The 24,858-nt window shown below is 43.7% G+C and overlaps 1 protein-coding gene across 2 annotated transcripts in view; it reads right to left on the reverse strand.

The window, feature by feature from the left end:
- The window catches only part of LOC137377507 (A-kinase anchor protein 17B-like), a 35,940-nt gene that overhangs the window by 9,456 nt on the left and 1,626 nt on the right, over nt 1–24,858 (reverse strand). For both annotated transcript variants that reach the window (XM_068047178.1, XM_068047177.1), the window contains exons 2-4: nt 20,309–21,081; nt 19,782–19,927; nt 16,419–16,656 (exon numbers count right to left, since the gene is read on the reverse strand). In XM_068047178.1, the coding sequence (XP_067903279.1) occupies nt 16,419–16,656; nt 19,782–19,927; nt 20,309–21,067 (1,143 nt within the window). In that variant the 5' untranslated portion in view covers nt 21,068–21,081. The remainder of the gene's footprint in view (nt 1–16,418; nt 16,657–19,781; nt 19,928–20,308; nt 21,082–24,858) is intronic.

Genomic DNA, 24,858 nt, shown 5'->3' on the forward strand with positions numbered 1-24,858 from the left:
CCAGAACCTCCTTCAACTAAACGTCGGCAAAACCAGATTTTGCTTTCTGGCTGCCACTTGTATACCAGTGCCTCATGCCTCTCGACTCCCATTACCCTCTATAGCTACCCCCGGTTAGACTCGGTAAATGTAGAACTTTAACTTCCTGGTTTAACCCTGGTTTCAGCTTCCTTTCTCTCGTGAACTCCCCTTTTCTATCTCCACAACACTGCGCTGCTATTGCTCCAACTCCCACGCCAGCCCCTCCACCACCCCCCCACCCCGCACAGCAAAACCTTAGTTACTTCGAGGCCTCTCTAACACTCACCTCACCAGGCTCACTCCCTCAACCCTCTAGAAGGTACATCTCACCCAGCTGTGCACTCCCACCGTCCCTGTCCTCTCCAAGCTCTACGGGGCTGATTCTTGTTCCTGGTTTTCAAATCTTGCCATGCCTTGCCCCACTCTTCCTTATTGATTTCCTCCTGCCTTATGTCCCCAAATATACCCTCCGCTCCTCTTACCTTGGGGTCTTCCTTGACCTCATTCTAAGCACTGCACTAGTGGTGAATGCTCATTCAGCCATGATTACCTGCACACTTTCCTCTGCGCTGCCATTTCCCTTCACTCCGCCACCCCCCCCCCCCTCCGCTCCCTGGTCTGTTGTGTCCCTCTTATTGGTAAGTGCTCTGCACATTGCTGTAGCACTATAGAAATGCAACATTGTTATGACACCTGTCCATGAATCTCACCCTGCTGTTGGATCAGGCAGCTGGACATACCCAAAGGGGAGGCAGCACAAAGCCAGTAGGCCTGGCTGCCATTCAGCATTTAGTTTGTCGATTTCCCTGATTTTGTTTAATTAAAGTGATTGTGTTTGACAGTGAGGGTCGGGAAAGTAGGTCCTTCCACACACACAGAACAGGTAAACAGGAGATGCTGCCCCTCTCCTTACCTGCGCCAAGTTCCGTCCACCCAACACCCCTGTGCTCACTGACCTACACTGGCTCCCCATTAAGCAACAACTCGATTTAAAATTCTCATCCTTGTTTTCAAGTCCCTCCGTGGCCTCGACCCTCCCCACCTGTGTAATCTCCTCCAGCACCACAACCCTCCGAGATATCTGCACTCATCTAATCCTCAATTTTAATTTCACCACCATTGGCAGTCGTGCCTTCAGCTGCCAAGGACAGGGGTCTGTAACCTGCAGCTCCGTACCGCATGCGCCTCTTTAACATCTCATTTGCGGCTCCCAACCTTTTCCAGTTGGATGGCATTAACATGAAAAAAGCCTAAAAACAAATAAGTCAAGATAAGTAAGAGCCTTGATTTTATTGTGGGGATAAAAAGCTAATCATTATGCTGCACTTTACGGTTTCAAATGATTCGTGCTCTAAATAAACCTGTTCAAGTGGTATAGCCACACCATGCTTATAGATAATGCCTTTGGTTCCAAGAACAGGTTTTACAAAAATTCAATACATGTATTTTATTTATAATATATACAAATTATGGATTCTACCAAAGATACTTGGCAATTTGCCAAGTATTTGGTTTAGAAATGCCAAAATTTCATCTTGCAGCTCCCAATAGTTTATTTTCCCCAATTTTTTTTTTTAAAAGGCTGTTCAGGTTTAAAAAAAAAGGTTGCAGAGCCCTGGCCTGGATCCCAAGCTCTGGAATTCCCTTCCCAAATCTCTCCGCCTCTCTTTCCTCCTTGAAGTCGCTCCTTAAAACCTAACTCTTTGACCAAGCTTTTGCTTTATAATGCTCCTGTGAAGCACATTAGGGTGCTTTATTACGTTAAAGGTGCTAAATAAGTGAAAGTTGTTGTTGAGATTCACTGCTTCTGAATGTCCCTCAGCTGACAGACCACAAAAGGTTCTGATCAGCAGCTGAAATGCCCCACCTAGTGGCCCAGCTAAGAATTGTTTAGCGGAATTAACAGTGCCTGGAAAAATGTGCCATGATAGCAAAGTTTGCTGACTGTACAGAACTGATGGGATAGAATCAGCCACCTGTTTCACACTCCACCTGAGAGAGTTTTGTTTGTTATGTTTGGACAGTGTTGTAACAATTAAGAGCATCTTTCTGAATGTTTGCAGTATGAGATGGTGTTACCTGTATTACCGTTTCCCCCTTTCATTAGGAAATAAAGATCTTGTGTTTATATAATGCCCTTCACATTGTTATGAACACTGGACTTTGTAGTATGGTAATGTTTTAAAAACTGTGATCTTTAATGCAGTGTAAAATGGCCATTTGGGGAGACATGTGATCTCACACCAAATCTGCCCAGAGACAAGTCAGGGGGTCTTGGTTACCATGAGAACAAGGTACCCAGATCAAAGACCCTTTTGAAATCAGGGTGCAAGCTTGTAACACCTAAAGGACAATGGGTTTCGCTCTCCCAGACTCTGAGATTGTAAACAGGGAGCCAAGGTCTCTAAAATACAAATCTGAGTTGCAATTTTTAACACCTGGAAACAAAGGAAGACCCAGGTGGTTTTGCTATGGTCAGACCTATGGTCTCTGAGAATTGTAAAAGGCAAACAACTACTGACTTTTGATCTGGATAAATTCGAAAGGCTTTCCTGGGTCTGGAGGCTGAAAGGAAGGAAGACCAACAAGCAGAACTATGCAGCCAAGAGAGAGAGAGAAAAAAACAGCTTTTCTCAGATCACCGAGAGAGCAAAAGGCTGCTAAGATTTGAACTCCCATTCGAAAGTTGAGGTTTGCGGAGGAGAAAAGACCAACGGGGTCACCAGAGATTGCCTTATTAACGGAAGTCTGGTCAAATGTGTTCGTAAGAAGTGAACAAAGCAGGACGTTGGCTTTGAGAAGGACTGGGAGTTCGAACCCATTGCAACTGGAGGAGTTTGGGACTTTTAACTGCAAAGATACCATTTCAAGGAGGACACCGTGGAATATATAAATGTGATGTGGGGTTTTTGAGTGTGTTAATAAGTTAATGAGAAATAATTTTCTCTGTAATTTAGTATATGAGCTACGTACAAAGTACTGTCTAGTTCATGTTGATTTTGAGTTTGGCTGTTATTGTAAAAGTCTTAAAATGTGAAACCTTGTCATGTAATTCTTTAATCGGCCTGGGGAATTTGTACCTCTTGTTTTAAAGAGAACAGTCTCTACTGAGGTCATAACAACATCCTCAAGACATTGTTTAGTCATGGGACACTGCAACTAATTTGTGCACAGCAAGCTCCAATACATAGCAAATAACACAAAGGACCAGTTATTTTGGTGGAAAATTGAAGGATGAAATGTGAACAGGTACGTGACATGGGATCTCATACAAGAGAGAACAAAAGTTTTAATCTGTAGCTGAAATGCCCCACCTAGCGTCCAGCTAAGAATTGATAAATATATTAAACCTGCTGAGATAAGATCATGGCTGAACTGGTTACTCCACATTCTTGCCTACCCCCGATAACCTTTCATCCCCATACTTATCGAGAATCTATCTACCTCTGCCTTAAAAATATTCAAAGTCTCTGCTTCCACTGCCTTTTGAGGAAGAGAATTCCAAAGACTCACAACCCTCTGAGAGAAAAAAGTTCTCCTCATCTCTGCCTTAAATGGGCGACCCCTTATTTTTAAACAGTGACCCCTAGTTCTAGATTCTCCCACAAGGGGAAACATCCTTTCCACATCCACCCTGTCAAGACCCCTCAGGATCTTATATGTTTCAATCAAGTCGCCTCTTACTCTTCTAAATTCCAGCGGATACAAGCCAAGCCTGTCTAACCTTTCCTCATAAGACAGCCCGCTCATTCCAAGTATTAGTCCAGTAAACTTCTCTGAACTGCTTCCAACGCATTTACAACCTTCCTTAAATAAACAGGCCAATACAGTACACAGTACTCCAGATGTGGTCTCACAGGTGCCCTGTATAGCTGAAGCATAACCTCCCTGCTTTTGTATTCAATTCCCCTACGAGACAATACTTAATTCTGGCATTCACAGCATCCGGCCATGGCTCTGCTAGTAAATGCGCTATCTGGTGTGGTGTTGTGCTACATAGACTAGAAAGATCCCAAATCAGATCACTGTTTGGATGCTTCAGCTGGACTCGTGCCCTGAAGTTAGTCTGGCCTCAGTCATGGGCAAATTATTAGAAGCAATTCTGAGAGACAGGATTTTAAAAAAATTATTTCATGGGATGTGGGCGTCACTGACTATGCCAGCATTTATTGCCCATCCCTAATTGCCCTTGAGAAGGTGGTGGTGAGTTGCCTTCTTGAACCGCTGCAGTCCATGTGAGGTAGGTACACCCACAGTGCTGTTAGGAAGGGAGTTCCAGGATTTTGACCCAGTGACAGTGAAGGAACGGCGATATAGTTCCAAGTCAGGATGGTGTGTGACTTGGAGGGGAACTTGGTGGTGTTCCCATGCATTTGCTGCCCTTGTCCTTCTAGTTGGTAGAGGTTGTGGGTTTGGAAGGTGCTGTCTAAGCAGCCTTGGTGCGTTGCTGCAGTGCATCTTGTGGAGGGTACATACTGCTACCACTGTGCGTCGGTGGTGAAGGGAGTGAATGTTTGTAGATGGGGTGCCAGTCAAGTGGGCTGCTTTGTCCTGGATGGTGTCGAGCTTCTTGAGTGTTGTTGGAGCTGCAGCCATCCAGGCAAGTGGAGAGTATTCCATCACACTCCTGACTTGTGCCTTGTAGATGGTGGACAGGCTTTGGGGAGTCAGGAGGTGAGTTACTTGCTGCAGGATTCCTAGCCTCTGACCTGCTCTTGTAGCCATGGTATTTACATGGCTACTCCAGTTCAGTTTCTGGTCAATGGTAGCCTCCAGGATGTTGATAGTGGGGGATTCAGCAATGGTAATGCCACTGAATGTCAAGGGGAGAGGGTTAGATTCTCTCTTGTTGGAGATGGTCATTGCCTGGCACTTGTGTGGCACGAATGTTACTTGCCACTTATCAGCCCAAGCTGGATATTATCCAAGTCTTGCTGCATCTCTATACAAAGAACAAAGAAAATTACAGCACAGGAACAGGCCCTTCGGCCCTCCAAGCCTACGCCGATCCAAATCCTCTATCTAAACATGTCGCCTATTTTCTTAGGGTCTGTATCTCTTTACTTCCTGCCCATTCATGTATCTGTCTAGATACATCTTAAAAGACGCTATCGTGCCCGCGTCTACCACCTCCGCTGGCAAAGCGTTCCATGCACCCACCACCCTCTGCGTAAAGAAATTTCCACGCATATCCCCCCTAAACATTTCCCCTTTCACTTTGAACTCGTGTCCCCTTGTAATTGAATCCCCCACTCTGGGAAAAAGCTTCTTGCTATCCACTCTGTCTATACCTCTCATGATTTTGTACACCTCAATCAGGTCCCCCCTCAACCTCCGTCTTTCTAATGAAAATAATCCTAATCGACTCAACCTCTCGTCATAGCTAGCGCCCTCCATACCAGGCAACATCCTGGTGAATCTCCTCTGCACCCTCTCCAAAGCATCCACATCCTTTTGGTAATGTGGCGACCAGAACTGCACGCAGTATTCCAAATGTGGCCGAACCAAAGTCCTATACAACTGTAACATGACCTGCCAACTCTTGTACTCAATACCCCGTCCGATGAAGGAAAGCATTCCGTATGCCTTCTTGACCACTCTATTGACCTGCGTTGCCACCTTCAGGGAACAATGGACCTGAACACCCAAATCTCTCTGAACATCAATTTTCCCCAGGACTTTTCCATTTACTGTGTAGTTCACTCTTGAATTGGATCTTCCAAAATGCATCACCTCGCATTTGCCCTGATTGAACTCCATCTGCCATTTTTCTGTCCAACTCTCCAATCTATCTATATTCTGCTGTATTCTCTGACAGTCCCCTTCACTATCTGCTACTCCACCAATCTTAGTGTCGTCTGCAAACTTGCTAATCAGACCACCTATACTTTCCTCCAAATCATTTATGTATATCACAAACAACAGTGGTCCCAGCACGGATCCCTGTGGAACACCACTGGTCACACGTCTCCATTTTGAGAAACTCCCTTCCACTGCGACTCTCTGTCTCCTGTTGTCCAGCCAGTTCTTTATCCATCTAGCTAGTACACCTTGGACCCCATGCGCCTTCACTTTCTCCATCAGCCTACCACGGGGAACCTTATCAAACGCCTTACTGAAGTCCATGTATATGACATCTACAGCCCTTCCCTCATCAATCAACTTTGTCACTTCCTCAAAGAATTCTATTAAGTTGGTAAGACATGACCTTCCCTGCACAAAACCATGTTGCCTATCACTGATAAGCCCATTTTCTTCCAGATGGGAATAGATCCTATCCCTCAGTATCTTCTCCAGCAGCTTCCCTACCACTGACGTCAGGCTCACCGGTCTATAATTACCTGGATTATCCCTGCTACCCTTCTTAAACAAGGGGACAACATTAGCAATTCTCCAGTCCTCCGGGACCTCACCCGTGTTTAAGGATGTTGCAAAGATATCTGTTAAGGTCCCAACTATTTCCTCTCTCGCTTCCCACAGTAACCTGGGATAGATTCCATCCGGACCTGGGGACTTGTCCACCTTAATGCCTTTTAGAATACCCAACACTTTCTCCCTCCTTATGCCGACTTGACCTAGAGTAATCAAACATCTGTCCCTAACCTCAACATCCGTCATGTCCCTCTCCTCGGTGAATACCGATGCAAAGTACTCGTTTAGAATCTCACCCATTTTCTCTGACTCCACGCATAACTTTCCTCCTTTGTCCTTGAGTGGGCCAATCCTTTCTCTAGTTACCCTCTTGCTCCTTATATATGAATAAAAGGCTTTGGGATTTTCCTTAACCCTGTTTGCTCAAGATATTTCATGACCCTTTTTAGCCCTCTTAATTCCTCGTTTCAGATTGTGCCTACAATCCCGATATTCTTTCAAAGCTTCGTCTTTCTGCAGCCGCCTAGACCTTATGTATGCTTCCTTTTTCCTCTTAGCTAGTCTCACAATTTCACCTGTCATCCATGGTTCCCTAATCTTGCCATTTCTATCCCTCATTTTCACAGGAACATGTTTCTCCTGCACGCTAATCAACCTCTCTTTAAAAGCCTCCCACATATCAAATGTGGATTTACCTTCAAAAAGCTGCTCCCAATCTACATTCCCCAGCTCCTGCCGAATTTTGGTATAGTTGGCCTTCCCCCAATTTAGCACTCTTCCTTTAGGACCACTCTCGTCTTTGTCCATGAGTATTCTAAAACTTACGGAATTGTGATCACTATTCCCAAAGTAGTCTCCTACTGAAACGTCAACCACCTGGCCCGGCTCATTTCCCAACACCAGGTCCAGTATGGCCCCTTCCCGAGTTGGACTATTTACATACTGCTCTAGAAAACCCTCCTGGATGCTCCTTACAAATTCTGCTCCATCTGGACCTCTAACACTCAGTGAATCCCAGTCAATGTTGGGAAAATTAAAATCTCCTATCACCACCACCCTGTTGCTCCCACAGCTTTCCATAATCTGTTTACATATTTGTACCTCTATCTCACGCTCGCTGTTGGGAGGCCTGTAGTACAGCCCCAACATTGTTACCGCACCCTTCCTATTTCTGAGTTCTGCCCATATTGCCTCACAGCTCGAGTCCTCCATAGTGCCTTCCTTCAGCACAGCTGTGATATCCTCTTTGACCAGTAATGCAACTCCTCCACCCCTTTTACCTCCCTCTCTATCCCGCCTGAAGCATCGGTATCCTGGGATATTTAGTTGCCAATCATGCCCTTCCCTTAACCAAGTCTCAGTAATAGCAATAACATCATACTCCCAGGTACTAATCCAAGCCCTAAGTTCATCTGACTTACCTACTACACTTCTTGCATTAAAACAAATACACCTCAGACCACCAGTCCCTTTGCTTTCATCATCTGCTCCCTGCCTACTCTTTCCCTTAGTCACGCTGACTTCATTATCTAGTTCCTTACAGGCTTTAGTTACTACATCCTTACTCTCTACTGACCTCTTTTGGTTCCCACCCCCCTGCCACATTAGTTTAAACCCTCCCCAACAGCGTTAGCAAAAGCACCCCCAAGGACATTGGTTCCAGTCCGGCCCAGGTGTAGACCGTCCAATTTGTAATATTCCCACCTCCCCCAGAACCGGTCCCAATGTCCCAAAAATCTGAACCCCTCCCTCCTGCACCATCTCTCAAGCCACGCATTCATCCTGACTATTCTTTCATTTCTACTCTGACTATCACGTGGCACTGGTAGCAATCCTGAGATTACTACCTCTGAGGTCCTACTTTTTAACTTGGCTCCTAATTCCCTAAATTCTGCTTGTAGGACCTCATCCCGTTTTTTACCTATATCACTGGTGCCTATGTGCACAACAACAACTGGCTGTTCACCCTCCCCCTTCAGAATGTTCTGCAGCCGATCTGAGACATCCCTGACCCGTGCACCTGGGAGGCAACATACCATTCGGGAGTCTCGTTTTCGACCACAGAACCGCCTATCTACTCCCCTTACAATCGAATTCCCTATGACTATAGCCCTTCCACTCTTTTTCCCGCCCTTCTGAACAGCAGAGCCAGCCACGGTGCCATGAACCTGGCTACTGCTGCCTTCCCCTGGTGAGCCATCTCCCTCAACAGTATCCAAAATGGTATACCTGTTGTGGAGGGAGATGACCGCAGGGGACACCTGCGCTGCCTTCCTGCTCTTTCTCTGCCTTTTGGTCACCCATTCCCTTTCTCCCTCAGCAATCCTAATCTGCAGTGTGACCAATTCGCTAAACGTGCTATCCACAACCTCCTCAGCATCGCGGATGCTCCAAAGTGAGTCCATCCACAGCTCCAGAGCCATCATGCGGTCTAACAAGAGCTGCAGCTGGACACACTTCCTGCACGTGAAGGAGTCAGGGACATCAGCCATGTCCCTGAGCTCCCACATTGAGCAAGAGGAGCATGTCACGGGTCTGAGATCTCCTGCCATTTTTAATCTTAAGCTTAAACTTAGTTAAATGAAAAAGGAACGAAAAGTTTTTAACTAATCACACGATAAAACAAAAAGAGAAATAGAAAAAGCCTTACCTTACCTACACACCACCGAGTCCTTTTTTTTTTGGTTAGAGGAGGAGGGCGGGTGGGAGACACTACAGGTGTAGTGTCTCGGGTTCAGAAACGGCTCAAATATATAGGGTTTTACTTACCCAGCAGCCCCCTGGTCTCCGCCAAAAACAAAAGGAAATTAAGTTTACTTTAAACTGACCTTCCCAGCTGCTCACTCGCTCGCACTCTCTGCTCCCGAAAAAGCTGCTGCAGTGAAAAGGCTGCTTCAGTATCTGAGGAGTCACGAATGGTGCTGAACATTGCGCAATCATCAGCGAACATCCCCACTTCTGACCTAATGATTGAAGGAAGGTCATTGATGAAGCAGCTAAAGATGGTTGGGCCGAGGACACTACCCTGAGGAACTCCTGCAGTGATGTCCTGGAGCTCAGATGATTGACCTCCAACAACCACAACCATCTTCCTTTGCGCTAGGTATGACTCCAACCAGCACAGAGTTTCCCCCCTGATTCCCATTGACCTCAGTTTTGCTTGGGCTCCTTGATGCCACACTTGGTCAAATGCTGCCTTGATGTCAAGGTCAGTCACTCTCACCTCACTTCTTGAGTTCAGCTCTTTTTTCCATGTTTGAACCAAGACTCTAATGAGGTCCGGAGCTGTGTGGCCCTGGCGGAACACAAACTGAGCATCACTGAGCAGGTTATTGCTCAGCAAGTGCCGCTTGATGGCACTGCTAATGACACCTTCCATCACTTTACTGATGATTGAGAGTAGACTGATGGGGCGGTAATTGCAACTGCTTCAGCCTTATCTTTTGCACTGATGTGCTGGGCTCCCCCATCATTGAGGATGGGGATATTTGTGGAGCCAGTTAGTTGTTTAATTGCCCACCACCATTCACGGTTGGATGTGGCAGGACTGCAGAGCTCAGATCTGATCCGTTGGTTATGGGACTGCTTAGCTCTGTCTATTGCATGCTGCTTATGCAGTTACGCACACAAAGTCCTCTGTTGTAGCTTCACCAGGTTGACCAAGAGGAATGACGAAGACAGGGCAATGGACGTTGTCTACATGGACTTTAAAGGCCTTTGACAAGGTCCCGCATGGTAGGCTGGTCCAGAACGTTCGAACACATGGGATCCAGGGTGAGCTAGCCAATTGGATACAAAACTGGCTTGGTGATAGGAGGCAGAGGGTGGTAGTAGAGGGTTATTTTTCAGATTGGAGGCTGATGACCAGTGGTGTGCCGCAGGGATCGGTGCTGGGCCCTCTGTTGTTTGTCATATATATTAATGACTTGGATGAGAATGTAGGGGGCATGATTAGTAAGTTTGCAGATGACACCAAAATTGGTGGTATAGTGGACAATGAAGAAGGTTGTCTAAGGTTACAACAGGATATAGATCAACTGAGAAAGTGGGCAAGGGATTGGCAAATGGAATTTAATGCAGACAAGTGCAAAGTGATGCACTTGGGAAGTTAAACCAGGGCAGGACATATACAGTGAATGGCAGGGCCCTGGGGAGTGTTGTTGAGCAGAGAGACCTTGGGGTGCAAGTACATAGGTCCCTGAAAGTGGCAACACAGGTAGACAGGGTGGTAAAGAAGGCATATGGCATGCTTGCCTTCATCGGCCGAGGCCTTGAGTACAAGAGTTGGGACGTCATGTTACAGTTGTACATGAACTGTGTGCAGTTCTGGTCGCCGCACTACAGGAAAGATGTGATTAAGCTCGAGAGGGTGCAGAAAAAATTTGTAAGGATGTTGCCTGGTTTGGAGGGCTTGAGTTATAAATAGAGATTGGGTAGGCTGGGTCTGTTTTCCCTGGAGCGAAGGAGGCTGAGAGGGGACATGATAGAGGTATATAAAATTATGAGAGGCATAGATAGAGTAAATAGCCAAAGTCTGTTTCCCATGGTCGGGGTGACTAAAACTAGAGGGCAAAGATTTAAGGTGAGAGGGAGGAGGTATAAAGGGGATCAAAGGGGTAAATTTTCACACAAAGAATAGTGGCTATCTGGAATGAGCTGCCAGAGGAGGTGGTGGAGGCAGGAACAGTAGCAACATTTAAGAGGCATCTGGACAGGTACTTGAATGAGCAAGGCATAGAGGGATATGGAATGAATGCAGGCAGGTGGGATTAGTATAGACAGGCATTCTGGTCGGCATGGACGCGGTGGGCCAAAGGGCCTGTTTCTATGCTGTACGGCTCTATGACTCTATGATTCTAAGTGCTGTTCAACATGGAGGAATACTGACTCATCAGCTGAGGGAGGGCGGTAGGTGGTAATCAGCAGGAGGTTTCCTTGTCCATGTTTGACCTGATGCCACGAGACTTCATGGGGTCCGGAGTCGATATTGAGGACTCCCAGGGCAACTCCTTCTCGACTGTATACCACTGTGCCACCACCTCTGCTGGGTCTGTCCTGCCGGTGGGATAGGACATACCCGGGGATGGTGATGGCTGTGTCTGGGACATTGTCTGTCAGGTATGATTCCGTGAGTATGACTATGTCAGGCTGTTGCTTGACTAGTCTGTGGGACAGCTCTCCCAACTTTGGCCTCCAGATGTTAGTAAGGAGGACTTTGCAGGGCTGACAGGGATGGGTTTGCCGTTGTCGTTTCCGGTACCTAGATCGATGCTGGGTGGTCCATCCGCTTTCATTCTTTTTTATTGACTTCGTAGCGGTTAGATATAACTGAGTGGCTTGTTAGGCAATTTCAAAGGGCATGTCAGAGTCAACCACATTGCTGTGGCTCTGGAGTCACATGTAGGCCAGACCAGGTAAGGACAGCAGATTTCCTTCCTTAAAGGACATTTGATAAACTGTCACTTAGAATGGCACACGTTAATCAAGGATAGTCAGCATGAATTTGTTAAGGGAAGAATTTTTTTGACCAACTTGATCGAATTTTTTGAAGAAGTAACAAGGAAGATTGATGAGGGTAGTACAGTTGATGTGGTCTACATGGATTTTAGCAAGGCTTTTGACGAGGTCCCACATGGCAGACCGGTTAAAAAAATAAAATCCCATGGGATCCAGGGAAATTAAGCAAGTTGGATACAAAATTGGCTCGGTGGCAGGAAGCAAAGGGTAATTGCTGTCGGGTATTTTTGCCACTGGAGGGCTTTTTCCAATGGCGTTCCACAGGGCTCAGTACTGGGTCCCCTGCTTTTTGTGGTATATATTAACGATTTGGACTTAAATGTGGAGGGCATGATCAAGAAGTTTGCAGACAACACAAAGATTGGCCGTGTGGTAGACAGCAAGGAGAATAGCTGTCAACTGCAGGAAGACATTGATGGTCTGGTCAGATGGGCAGAAAAGTGGCAAATGGAATTCAACCCAGAGAAGTGTGAGGTAATGCATTTGGGGAGGTCAAACAAGGCAAAGGAATGCACAATAAATGGGAAAATAGTGAGAGGTATAGAGGAAGTGAAGGACCTAGGAGTAAATGTCCACAGATCCCTGAAAGTAGCAGGACAGGTCGATAAGGCGGTTAAGAAGGAATCCTTTCCTTTATTAGCCGAGGTATAGAATATGAGAGCAGGGAGGTTATGCTGGAACTGTATAAATTATTGGTTAGGTCACAACTTGAGTAGTGTGTGCAGTTCAGGTCACCTCATTACAGAAAGGATGTAATTGCACTAGAAAGGGTACAGAGGAGATTTACAAAGATGTTGCCGGGACTGGAAAATTGCAGCTATGAGGAAAGATTGGACGAGCTGGGGTTGTTCTCCTTGGAACAGAGAAGGCTGAGGGGAGATCTGATTGAGATATACAAAATTGTGAGGGGCTTGGCGAGAGTTGATGTGAAGGGCCTATTTACCTTAGCAGAGAGGTCAGTGACTAGGTGGCATAGATTTAAAGTGATTGGTAGAAGGATTAGTGGGGGTATGGAACTCACTGCCTGAAAGGGTAGTTGAGGCAGAAACCCTCAATTCATTCAAAAGAAGTCTGGATATGCACCTCAAGTGCCGTAATCTGCAGGGTTAGGGACCAAATGCTGGAAGGTGGGATTAGAATGGGTGGAACGTTTTTCAGCTGGTACAGACACGATGGGCCAAGTGGCCTCTTTCTGTGCGTAAACTTTCTATGATTCTATGATTCTGAGAAAAAGAACAGCTATTGCTCCTACTCCTGACGGCTATCCAGTCAACCCTGCTAGAAAGCATGCAAGTATATCCTGTTACAAAAGTACATAGGAACATAGGAGCAGGCCATTCAGCCCATCGAGGCTGCTCCACCATTCAATACGATCATGGCTGATTATCCACTTCAATGCCTTTTTCCCACACTGTCCCCTTATCCCTTTATGTCAATGGTATTTAGAAATCTGTCAAACTCTGCTTTAAACATACTCAATGACTGAACTTCCACAGCCCTCTGGGGGTAGAGACGTCCAAAGATTCACAACCCTCTGAGTAAAGAAATTTATCCTCATCTCGGTCCTAAGTGGCTTCCCTCTTATTTTGAAATTGTGTATCCTGGTTCTAGATTCCCCAACCAGGGGGAACATCTTATCTGCATCTACCCTGTCTATCTCTTTAAGTATTTTGTAGGTTTCAATGAGATCACCTCTCATTCTTTGAAACTCTAGAGAATGTAAACCCAATTTCCCCAATCTCTCTTCATAGGACAGTCCCGCCATCCCGGGAACAAGTCTGGTGAACGTTCATTGCACTCCCTCTATGACAATAATATCCTTCCTAAGGTAAGGGAACCAAAGCTGCACACAGTATTCCAGGTGTGGTCTAACCAAGGTTCTATACAATTGAAGCAAGACTTCACTACTCCTATAGAACATAGAACAGTACAGCACAGTCCAGGCCCTTCGGCCCACAATGTTGTGCCGAACCTTTAACCTACTCTAGGATCAAACTACCTACATACCCTTCATACTACTATCATCCATGTACCTATACTCAAATCCTCTTGCGATAAAGGCTAACACACCATTAGCCTTCCTACTTGCTTGCTGCACCTGCACATTAGCTTTCAGTGACTTACTGACGAGGACACCCAGGTCCCTTTGTACATCTACACTTTCTAATCTCTTACCATTTAAGAAATATTCTGCCCATCTGTTCCTCCTATCAAAGTGGATAACCTCACATTTTTCCACATTATACTCCATCTGCCATGTTCTTGCCCACTCACTAAGTCTTTCCAAATCCCCTTGAAGCCACTTTGCATCTTTGCCACAACACAAATTCCCGCCCAGTTTTGTCATCTGCAAACTTGGAAATATTACATCTGGTCCCCACATCCAGATCATTGATATATATTGTGAACAGCTGGGGCCCCAAGTACTGATCCTTGCGGTACCCCACTAGTCACAGACTGCCAACGCGAGAATGCCCCGTTTATTCCTACTTTGTTTTCTGCCTGTTAACCAATCCTTAATCCATGCCAGTATATTACCTCCTATCCCATGTGCTTTTATTTTGCTAAACTCCTGTGGGGGACCTTATCAAAAGCCTTCTGAAAATAAGTATACTACATCCACCAACTCCCCCTTATCAATTCTGTTAGTAACATCCTCAAAAAAACTCTAACGAGTTCGTAAAACATGATTTCCCATTCATAAATCCATGTTGACTATGCCCAATCAGATCATTATTACCCAAGTGTCCATTTATCACATCCTTTAGAATAGATTCTTGCATTTTCCCTACTACTGATGTAAGGTTAATTCCCTGTTTTCTCTCTCCCTCCCTTCTTAAATAGTGGGGTGACATTTGCTACCTTCCAATCTGCAGGAACCGTTCCAGAATCTATAGAATTTTGGAAAATGATCCATAGCTACCTCTTTCAACACACTGTGATGTAGAATATCAGGTCCCGGGGACTTATCAACCTTTAGCCCCATTAATTTCTCCAAAAGAACCTTCTTACTAATACTAATTTCCTTCAATTCCTCATTCTCCCGAGTCCCTTGGATCTCTAATTCTGGGCAATTTCTAGTATCTTCCTGTGAAGACAGACACAAAGTAATCATTTAGCTTCTCTGTCATTTTTCTATTCCCCATTATAAATTTTCCTGAGCCTGCCTGTAATGGACCTATATTTGTCTTCGCCAAATGTTTCCTTTTTATGTACCTATAGAAGCTTTTACAGTCCATTTTTATGTTTTTTGCTAGTTTACATTCATATTCTATTCTTCATTTCTTTATCAGTTTCTTGGATCTCCTTTGCTGCATTGTAAAATCCTCCCAATTTTTGGTTAAATTTTGAGGACTTGAGTTTTAAAACTGAAAAAAGGATTCGATCGATGCTGGACTTTGTGGTTTTTTTTTTAAAAAAGGTAATCAGTAGATCTTTTGGACATGTTTGCAAACAACAGGTACTGGAAGTCAACCTGTCTTCAGATAAATACCCAGAAGGGGCTTTTTGCCTTGGAGAAGATGTTTACGAAGAAGTGACAGGTCAAGATTTATAGGGGTCAGGTGGCTTGACTCTTGAGATTGGTTTTGGTTTCACCTTGGACAGACAAGGTTACACATCAACCTGAAGGACAAAACCCCAACTCAGTCTTTCCCATTTCTTTGAGAAGCCTGCCAGTTTTTCCATCTCTTTGCGAATTTCTAACAAGCGCGCGTAAGAAATAGAGAAATTGATGATACATTCCTCCTGAAAGGCCTGCCTGAAACTCCCAGTTGCCGCATTTCTCCTGAGACACTGGAAAAACCTGCCAGATAAATCCTAGATGCCACGTGACTGAATTGCTCCAGAGATTGATCCCAGTGACAGCCGTATATGTGTATTTGGGACACCAAATCAATAAAAGGACATCTGACATCTTTCCATATCCTCTCTTTTGTTCTTCAAGAATAAGCAAGTATTTGGCCAAAGTATTCTTTTTCTGCTTTTTTTTTGTAATAGAGCTGTAAAGAGAACATCTCAATTTTTTCCGGTTAACCGAAGTACATTTGTGTGAGGGGCTAAGGTAAAAGGGAACTTTCATATTTCAATCTTGTGTTAATGCTTTTCTTCGTTACTGGTTATGTCTTGTTTTATAATAAACTGATAATTTTGTTGTTTATTAAAGGTGTATTGGATGGTGTATTTTATTCTGGGATAAAAGTAGAGTCTATGATTGATTGTATCGGTAACTGGGTAAACATTTAAATATATGTTGTGGCCTGTGGAGAATTGGAACTAGAAACGACAGTGCACTCCTCCCACCTCGGTTGTAACAGGGAATTGGGTGTAGAACAGGATCCATGTTGGGACTGGCACGTAAAGAATTGCTCACTTAGTAAGGTACCAGAGAGCTACTACCGTAACGTTGCAGGGGTCAGCGCCTATAGGAGAACTAAGGGACCAGAGGAAAGAAATGAAGGGGTGAGAGGGTGATAGAGAAATTCATTCAAAACAAAAAAAAAACCTACTTTTGCATTGTTTAAGAGCACAGTGAGAAGCCTGTACGAGTCCAGCCTCCTCTGTGCTAACACCAGCTTTCTCTCCTCCCATGCAGTGGCCTCCCTTTGCTCTTTTTCGTTCTCCTTTTTCATTTTCCACTGTTTGCGCAGGCGATGTCTCTCTTCCCGCTCTTTCTGCCTATGTTCCCTCCTCCTCAGCTTCTCTTTCCTTCTCCTCTCCCTTTCACGCTCGTCTTCTCTACGTTTCCTAAAGACAACAGTTCAGAAAGGCAATGTGATTTCACACAGAACCGTTCTGGGCAATTTGTATTTATTGAATGTTTATTTAATATCACATTAAAATTTACGAAATAAAGTTCTCTTTCAGTGAGCTATGTCCAGTTATGTTCACATTCCTTTTCAAACACAACTTCACATGTGAGATAATATAGCAACCACATTTATCTTATATGAAAAAGGGAAGTACAGTACAGGCTGGAGAATATTCTGTTGACTTAATTTCAAACTCAGAAAATCCAGCACTGTTCCTTTTCAACCACAGAAGTAGATCTGAAGACACATTGTATCATGCAGAGTTATAGTGGGAGTGTTACTATAATGATGTTTCGCAGTACTTAATCAGTTGTTTTCTCTTTCATGGAAAAAGCCTCTTCCGCATATACAAGCAAAAGAATCTCATGGAATCAGATGTTATGTAAAATAATGCTCCATCTCCCATTCCTTCTTCAAGACTCTCCTTAAAGCCTACCTCTTTCACCAAGCTTTTGGCCACCCTTCCTAATAACTCAGCATTCACTTTAGGTGCATTACACCTCTGTGAAGTGCCTTGGGACATTTTCCTATGTTATAGGCACTCTATAAATGCAAGTTGTTGTAGCAGCATATGTGTGTGCTGTGTGACCTCACACATACTATAACTTAATGAAGTACACATAGCTTGTAGAATAACAATTATTTTTTTTTAAATTTACGATTGAAGTCTTCAGACTTAAGGGGGACAATCTTAACCGAACCTGTCAGTCAGTAAACACTGGTTTTACACCCCAGCTAGCTTTACTCTCTAGTAAAGTTAACCAACAGTGATATCGGGTGGGATTTTCCTGCCCAGTGCATTAGGTTAAAATTACCCCGAGGTGGTTCTGGGATTAAGCTTCAATATAAGGGAGCTTGGTTTGTAATGTTTGGACAGTTACAACAATTAAGAGTGTTTTATTCTGAACACTTGCAGTATGAGATATAGTTTAGTTTAGAGATACAGCACTGAAACAGGCCCTTCGGCCCACCGAGTCTGTGCTGACCATCAACCACCCATTTATACTAATCCTACACTAATCCCATATTCCTATCACATCCCCACCTGTCCCTATATATTTCACTACCACCTACCTATACTAGGGGCAATTTATAATGGCCAATTAACCTATCAACCTGCAAGTCTTTGGCATGTGGGAGGAAACCGGAGCACCCGGAGGAAACCCACGCAGACACAGGGAGAACTTGCAAACTCCGCACAGGCAGTACCCAGAATCGAACCCGGGTCCCTGGAGCTGTGAGGCTGCGGTGCTAACCACTGCGCCGTGTATTATCTGTATTATGACCACCCCTTGGGAAAGAAAGAACTTGTGTTTCTCTAGTGCCCTTCACATCCTCAAGATAGTTGTTTTGTCAGGAAACATAGTAGTTAATCTGTGCACAGCAAGGTCCTACACAAAGCAGGTGTGATAAATGGCCAGTTAATCTATATTACTTATGATTGAAGGATGAAACTCTCAAGTTGTGTGGCGTGTGCACTTGTACATCCCCTAACCAGAATGATGATCCCCACATTTAACGTTACATACTAAACACGGTTAAGGTTTCAGGTCGTTGAACTTATGGCGTTCTGACGACAGGTCACTGACCTGAAACGTTAACTCTGTTTCTCTCTCCACAGATGCTGCCAGACCTGCTGAGTATTTCCAGCACTTTCCATTTTTATTTCAGATTTCCAGCATCTGCAGTATTTTGCTCTTGTAAAAGTATCCCGTATGCTGTCTTAACCATTCTGTTTACCAGTCCTGTTACCTTCAGGGACCTGTGGATATGCACTCCAAGATCCCTCCACTATTCCAAACATCTTAGTATCCTATCATTTATTGTGTATTTCCTTGCCTTCGCTGCCTTCCGCAAATGCATTACTTTACAATACTCCGGATTGAACTCCATTTGTCACTTTTCTGCCCACTTGATCAGTCCATTGATATCTTCCTGCAGTCTACAACTTTCTTCTTCACTTTCAACCACACAGTCAAATGTTTGTATCATCTGCAAACTTCTTACTCATACGCTCTACATTTAAGTCTAAATCATTGATATATACCACAAAAAGCAAGGGACCCAGTATTGAGCCCTGAGGAACCCCACTCCAGTCACAAAAACACCCATCAACCATTACCCTTTGCTTCCTGCCACTGAGCCAATTTTGGAGCCAACTTGCCACTTTCCCTTGGATCCCAGGGGCTTTTACTTTTCTGAACAGTAGCCAAAGCCAAATCTGATCCTGTCCTCACCCAACATCCAAACAGAGGCACCTACCAGCTAGAGCCACTAGAGTAGCGATCAGCAGCAAGAAACCTCACCAACTTCCCTTCCTCTTAGATGCATAAATGTCAAAACCAATTCTAGCATTCCACTCTGATTCTGGCTGGGTTAATTCAGCATAGGCCTGGTCTGTATAACTCAGTGCCCACTTACCATTGCACTTATTTACTCAGCATTTGGAGGTTTGACCATAAAATTGAATCTATTTATTTTAAATTCCTGAGCCAAGTCCTACTTGCCCAGATGTCAGCCAGCAAATTCTCCACAACACCCAACACAAATGTGGCACTGTGCCAGCATGGGATCATTAACTGCCAAATTTTGGAATTGTCTGATAGCTTCTGCAGATGGGCTGAATGGCCTGTGCCATAATGACTCTATGACTGTATGTCATGAATCCAAAAAACCTGATCATGAACATCCACCACCATCAAAAACTCAATTCAGCCACTGGTTTCTACAATGCACTGACAAGTAGTCTGTTCACTGTGTGCAGATCAAAATGTCAAAAATTGAAAATTCCATAAATGTTGTCAACTTAAACAACAACAACAACAACAAAAATTCAGCCTTGCCAAGCCAGTAACTATGCAAGTTAAACATCAAAGTACCAAAGCTGGAAGGCATTGGGGTCAGTGTGACATTAACCACTGCCAGAGATATTTATTCCCAGCACCACACCTGACAGGCAGTCACTCACTAACTATCCTCACTGGAGTGGGCAAAGTAAACCATCACACAGAAAATTATTACTGATGCGATGGGTTTCTATCACTGCTTTTGTTGATTTACCGTTCAGACTCCTTGGCCTGCTCCTCTTCTTTGTCCTTCCGTTTTTGCTCCTCCCGCTGTTTCTCCAACTCTTGCAGCTTTAACCTTTCCAGGTTCCGCTTTCCAATGGCTGAATCGCTAAGGTGTTTGGTTGTGTCAAAGGTCACCTGGAAGAGAAAGTACGAGACTGGTCCCTGTAAGAGTTACTGCACCTTAAAACAAGCACACATTAGGGATAAAGATATCATTCATCAGAAGGTGGCACAAAGCAATCAGCCAATTAGCACGGAGTCAAATTGATCCCGTCCCTCAATATCCAACATACAGAAAGATGCAAGCAGAGCTAATTAATGAAATTGAAGGAACCTTGGTACAGTCTATAGGGATAAAAATGTTCCTTTCCTCAGGCTAAATAAGTATCTTTTTCCCATTATATAATTAGCCCCCACTGGAACATGGTACTTTTAAGCAGTAGTTCAATCTAGTCAACAGCTGGATGCTGAGAGACACTTTATCCACATGTAACGGATGCAAGTATTTTAACATACCTTTATGTTACAGGCCAATGCCTTTCCATCATCACCTTTGTGCATCAACTTCATTCCCCGTAAAGACTCCATCGCCTTCACAAAGCCCGCACAATCCTGATATTGGATGTATGCTTCAAAGGTGGGGAGACCACCAAGGCTGAACGTGTTGAATTTCTTTCCTGTCATTTCCTCTCTATAGGGATCCAACATGGGAATGTCAACATTTCGAATCTCTCCAAACCTTCCAAAAACCTTTTGAAGGATCTCTTCCATTGGCTTTTCCCTGTTGAGTTGTTTTGAAGAAAGCCACTTGCAAGGCAGCCCTTCCATATGAATAGTATCAGGCCTTTCACCGGGTAAAGCCTCATTCATGCAGTCAGCAGTTTTAAAAAAGGTCTCCCAGTCACATGGGCTTGGAAAATTGACTTGAGTTATAACTGCCAGAACCTTCGCAGTCTCATTGATACCGTTCACCTTAATGGCTTTGTTGTTAAACTTTTCCCATACGGTTTGAACTTGATTCTTATTTTCAACTTCTGCTTCAAAGCGAATAAAGTCCATTGTACTTCGCGAGACTTTGAGCGATGTAATCTGAACTGGATACGCCATTTTCTTCAGGCTCTCCATCACTTCCCAGTTTGAAATGAGCCTTGGGGATAACTTGGACTCGGGAAACATCACACTGATTGTCAGCCTTGCAATTGGCTTTAGGTACAGACACTGGGGAGCAAAGAGTTCCACTGCATCAGAAGTATCAAACAGTCTTGTGGCTGCCATAGCAACATAAAGCTCTTGAGAAAAAAAAGGTAAAATAATTGTTAGAAATAAAACTATATTTGTAAAATTTTCTGCACTTAAAATCACCATCACTGCCTAGAACAGTATTAGCTAACCAGTGGCATGGTCACTGCACTATCATTTATTTTCACTGACAATTACATACACTGCAAGCATTTAGCTGGGTGGAGGAGTGAGATAGACTCTGACCTTCCACCTCTGCAGCTTGTCTTTGAATCTAGTCCGCCCTGAATTCAAAATTAGTCTCCTCTGTCTGTTGGTTGCAGGGGTCTTCTTGGAAATGAGTTTGCACAGTTTCGACAGCACCTCCCAAAGTCCCAACCTCCAACATCTAGAAGGAAAAGGGCAGCAGGCACATGGGAACACCAACACCTGCAAGTTCCCCTCCAAATCATACACCATCCTGACTTTGTATTATATCACCATTCCTTCATGTTCCTTGGGACAAAAACCTGGAATTTCCTCCCTAACAGCACTGTGGATGCACCTTCACCATATGGATTGCAGTGGTTTCAGACGGCTCACCACCACCTTCCCAAGGGCGATTAGAGAAGGCTAGTGACATCCACATCCCGATAATGATTTTTTTTTAATTTCCCAGTGGGAAGGAGCTCATTTCCACCAACTGACAAGTTCACACTCTGGCCAAAGGGACGGCTCGATATGGGGAAAAAGTGAAATAATTATGGTACATTAATTAAATGGTGCAGTAGAGGGTGCTGTACTAGGGTCAAGCACATTGTGGGGGTAGAATCGAGGGAGTATTTCACTCCAGTTCTACCTGACCCTGGCAGATCTTGAGGCTCACACCAGTTGGCAGAATTAGCAGAAGAACTTCACTCCCAGCACAGACATAATTCACACTGCAGAGAACAATTTTGCCCCAAAGAAAATAAAAAAGGCAGTGAAGAAAATAGGTCATAAAATTATGGATGATTGACTTCAGGGTTGAAAGAGGAAGTAATAAAGAAGTGTTCCCAGATGCAGTTCCACACAGACCAGTGTCTGGAATGGTGTATGAAAATAAAATCACTTTTTGTAATTGTTGTATGTTCACAACCAGTGTTGTGTGTTCTTTCTGCTTGAAAATTTCCATGCGCTGCAACATCCTATGGTTCTAAAATGAACATAGTCACTGTATTTCCTCATATGAAGTAGGCAGCACTGTGCAAAGTATCAGATTACAAGAGATGTCCATCAACCTAATGCTCCAGGAACAATGCCCGATCAGGGACCACTTCAGTTGCTGAACCTGACTGCCCTTAAGTCAGCACTGGAGCAGAAATAAGTCAAAGTGTTCATGTGTTTAAAAAAAAATACAAGTTCATGATCTGGCTGCTACATAGTACAGCTGCACATAGCCCATGACACCGGGCAGAGGATTCAATCTGTCAGCTAGTTGTTGAACTGTCTTAAGAACAAGGAGAGAAAAAAATCTATGAATACTGGAAGTCTGAAATAACAACTGAAAATGCTGGAAATACTCAGCAGCTTCAGAAAGGAAAAAAGACAAGTTCAAATTTCGGGTTCGGAACTCATTTGAAGTTTACAAACACTAAAATAGTTTCTTGGTTCCTTGGACCATGCACTGTTCCATAGTCCATGCTGCTGGTGCATTCCATAACCAGCCACCCGAGTGAATCAATAATTCTTCCCTCGCTATGGGAAAGTGTTTAACTTTCAGCTGCCACGTCCCTCAATTACCCCAGCTGATGCTTGAAACTCAAGTGTCATAGGAATCCTAGCTAAGAACCTGCACCCCATTACTGCGTGGTGTCATGCAGTTGTAAAATCTGTCTTTATCGGATCTTTAAATTAGATTCTAGGCATTTAACCCTCTCTCAATTTAATCTGGCTTGTAACAATGCAACACTTTACTTCAAAAACGCAACAGCGATATAAATACAACCATTAAGGAATTCAGGAGAAACGTCTTTACCTGAAGAACGTGGGACTTGCTACTAAATGGAGTTGTTGAGGCAAATAGCATAGATACATTTAAGGGGAAGCTAGACAAGTACATGAGGGAGAAAGAAATAGGATATGCAGATAGTGTTAGATGAGGGGGAGAGGGGGGTGGAGGCTCATATGGAACATAAACACCAGCACAGACTAGTTGGGCTGAATGGCCTGCAAATTCTATGTATTGCTATGTAATAAGGGGCCTGTATTTCACAATGCAAGGCAATTTAATCCACAAAAACACTACCAACTGAACTACCCAACTTTTGTTAACATATATAAGAATATTGTACGCTATTTTAGAACTTTTCTCTCAACAGAATAATATTGTAGCAAGTCCTATTTTTTCGGAGTTCCCAGGTGTGATTCCCAGTCAATGCAGCAGTCGAGTCTGTCATTGGCCTTAGTTCCCCTGAACTAATGAAACAAAGCAAAAGCAGCCAGGATTGATACTACTAAATGTTATCCAACTATTATTGTTGACCGTTAATCATTGACCTGAAACGTTAACTTTGTTTCTCTCTCCACAGGTGCTGTCAAACTTGCTGTGTGTTTTCAGCACTTTTTATTTTTATTTCAGATTTCCAACATTTACAGTATTTTGCTCTTCAAAAACGAATCCCACTATCCTCTTCCCACTGCCCTGTATCTTGACCTACCTAAAATATTTAGGCCAATTAAAATATTATTGCATGCTGAATTTGACGAAAATTGTGCTGAACCTTTACACACAAAGGACACTTCTATTTCTGAACTCCAGGCTCTCTCATCTAAGGAAAACCTCTTGAAGATGAAAACTAAGCCAAATACTGAAAGTTTGAGGTTTACCAATTCGAGGCTGCTTTAGGGTCCCAGACTCTATAGATTATCATTAACCTTTCACTGCTGGGATAAGTATCATATCGGTTATGCTACTGGACTGGTAATCCAGAGGCCTGGCCTAACGATCTGAAGACATGAGTTCAAATCCCACCACAGCAGTTGGGGAGTTTAAAATTCAGTTAATTAAACTAATTTTGGAATTAAAAAGTACTATGATGACCACGAAACTATCGGATTGTTGCAAAAACCCATCTAGCTCACTAATGTCCTTTAGGGAAGGGAATCTGCTGTCCTTACTGGTCTTGCCCAATGCAATATGGTTGACTCTTAACTGGCCTAGCAAGCCACTCAGTTGTCAAGAAGGTAGCTCACCACCACCTTCTCAAGAACAATTAGGGATAGGCAATAAATGCTGGCTTTGCCTATGGATGAATAAAAATTATTTTGCCTACTTTAAAATATATAAGTGAACAATCTCATGAGATAAGTGCATATTAAAACAATTTCGGTAAACATTCAGAAGTCAGGAGATCATCGAAGTAGGGGCAAGTCAGAAAATCTGGTATTCCCAGTACAGATATAACAATAAGTTACTAACGCTGTATCTCCTACAAGGAAACAATTTATCAAAATCACAGAATGTACAGGATGTACAACAGGATGTCAGGCTTATTTGTAACACTTTTGAAAATACGAAACAGATTCAAAATTTGTACAACACACTTGGGAATAATACTTTTGAAAATATTTGGGAGAGAAATTATAACCTATGTTTTGTAAATATTGCATCACAATGAGGTTTAATAAACTTCCCTTAGACTGGTGCATAACTGAGTCCTTCCTTTAGCAAACAAGACATGGGTATTTCCACTTGATTTAAAAAAAAAGTTATTTGACTTTTTATTTCTTACCATTCTTATTTCAATATTTTTGGCAATTAAATCTGTATTTCTGTGAATTGATATGCTAATTTAAGCCTAAAGTTT

Source organism: Heterodontus francisci, chromosome 15, assembly GCF_036365525.1.
Source record: "Heterodontus francisci isolate sHetFra1 chromosome 15, sHetFra1.hap1, whole genome shotgun sequence".
Taxonomy (NCBI): domain Eukaryota; kingdom Metazoa; phylum Chordata; class Chondrichthyes; order Heterodontiformes; family Heterodontidae; genus Heterodontus; species Heterodontus francisci.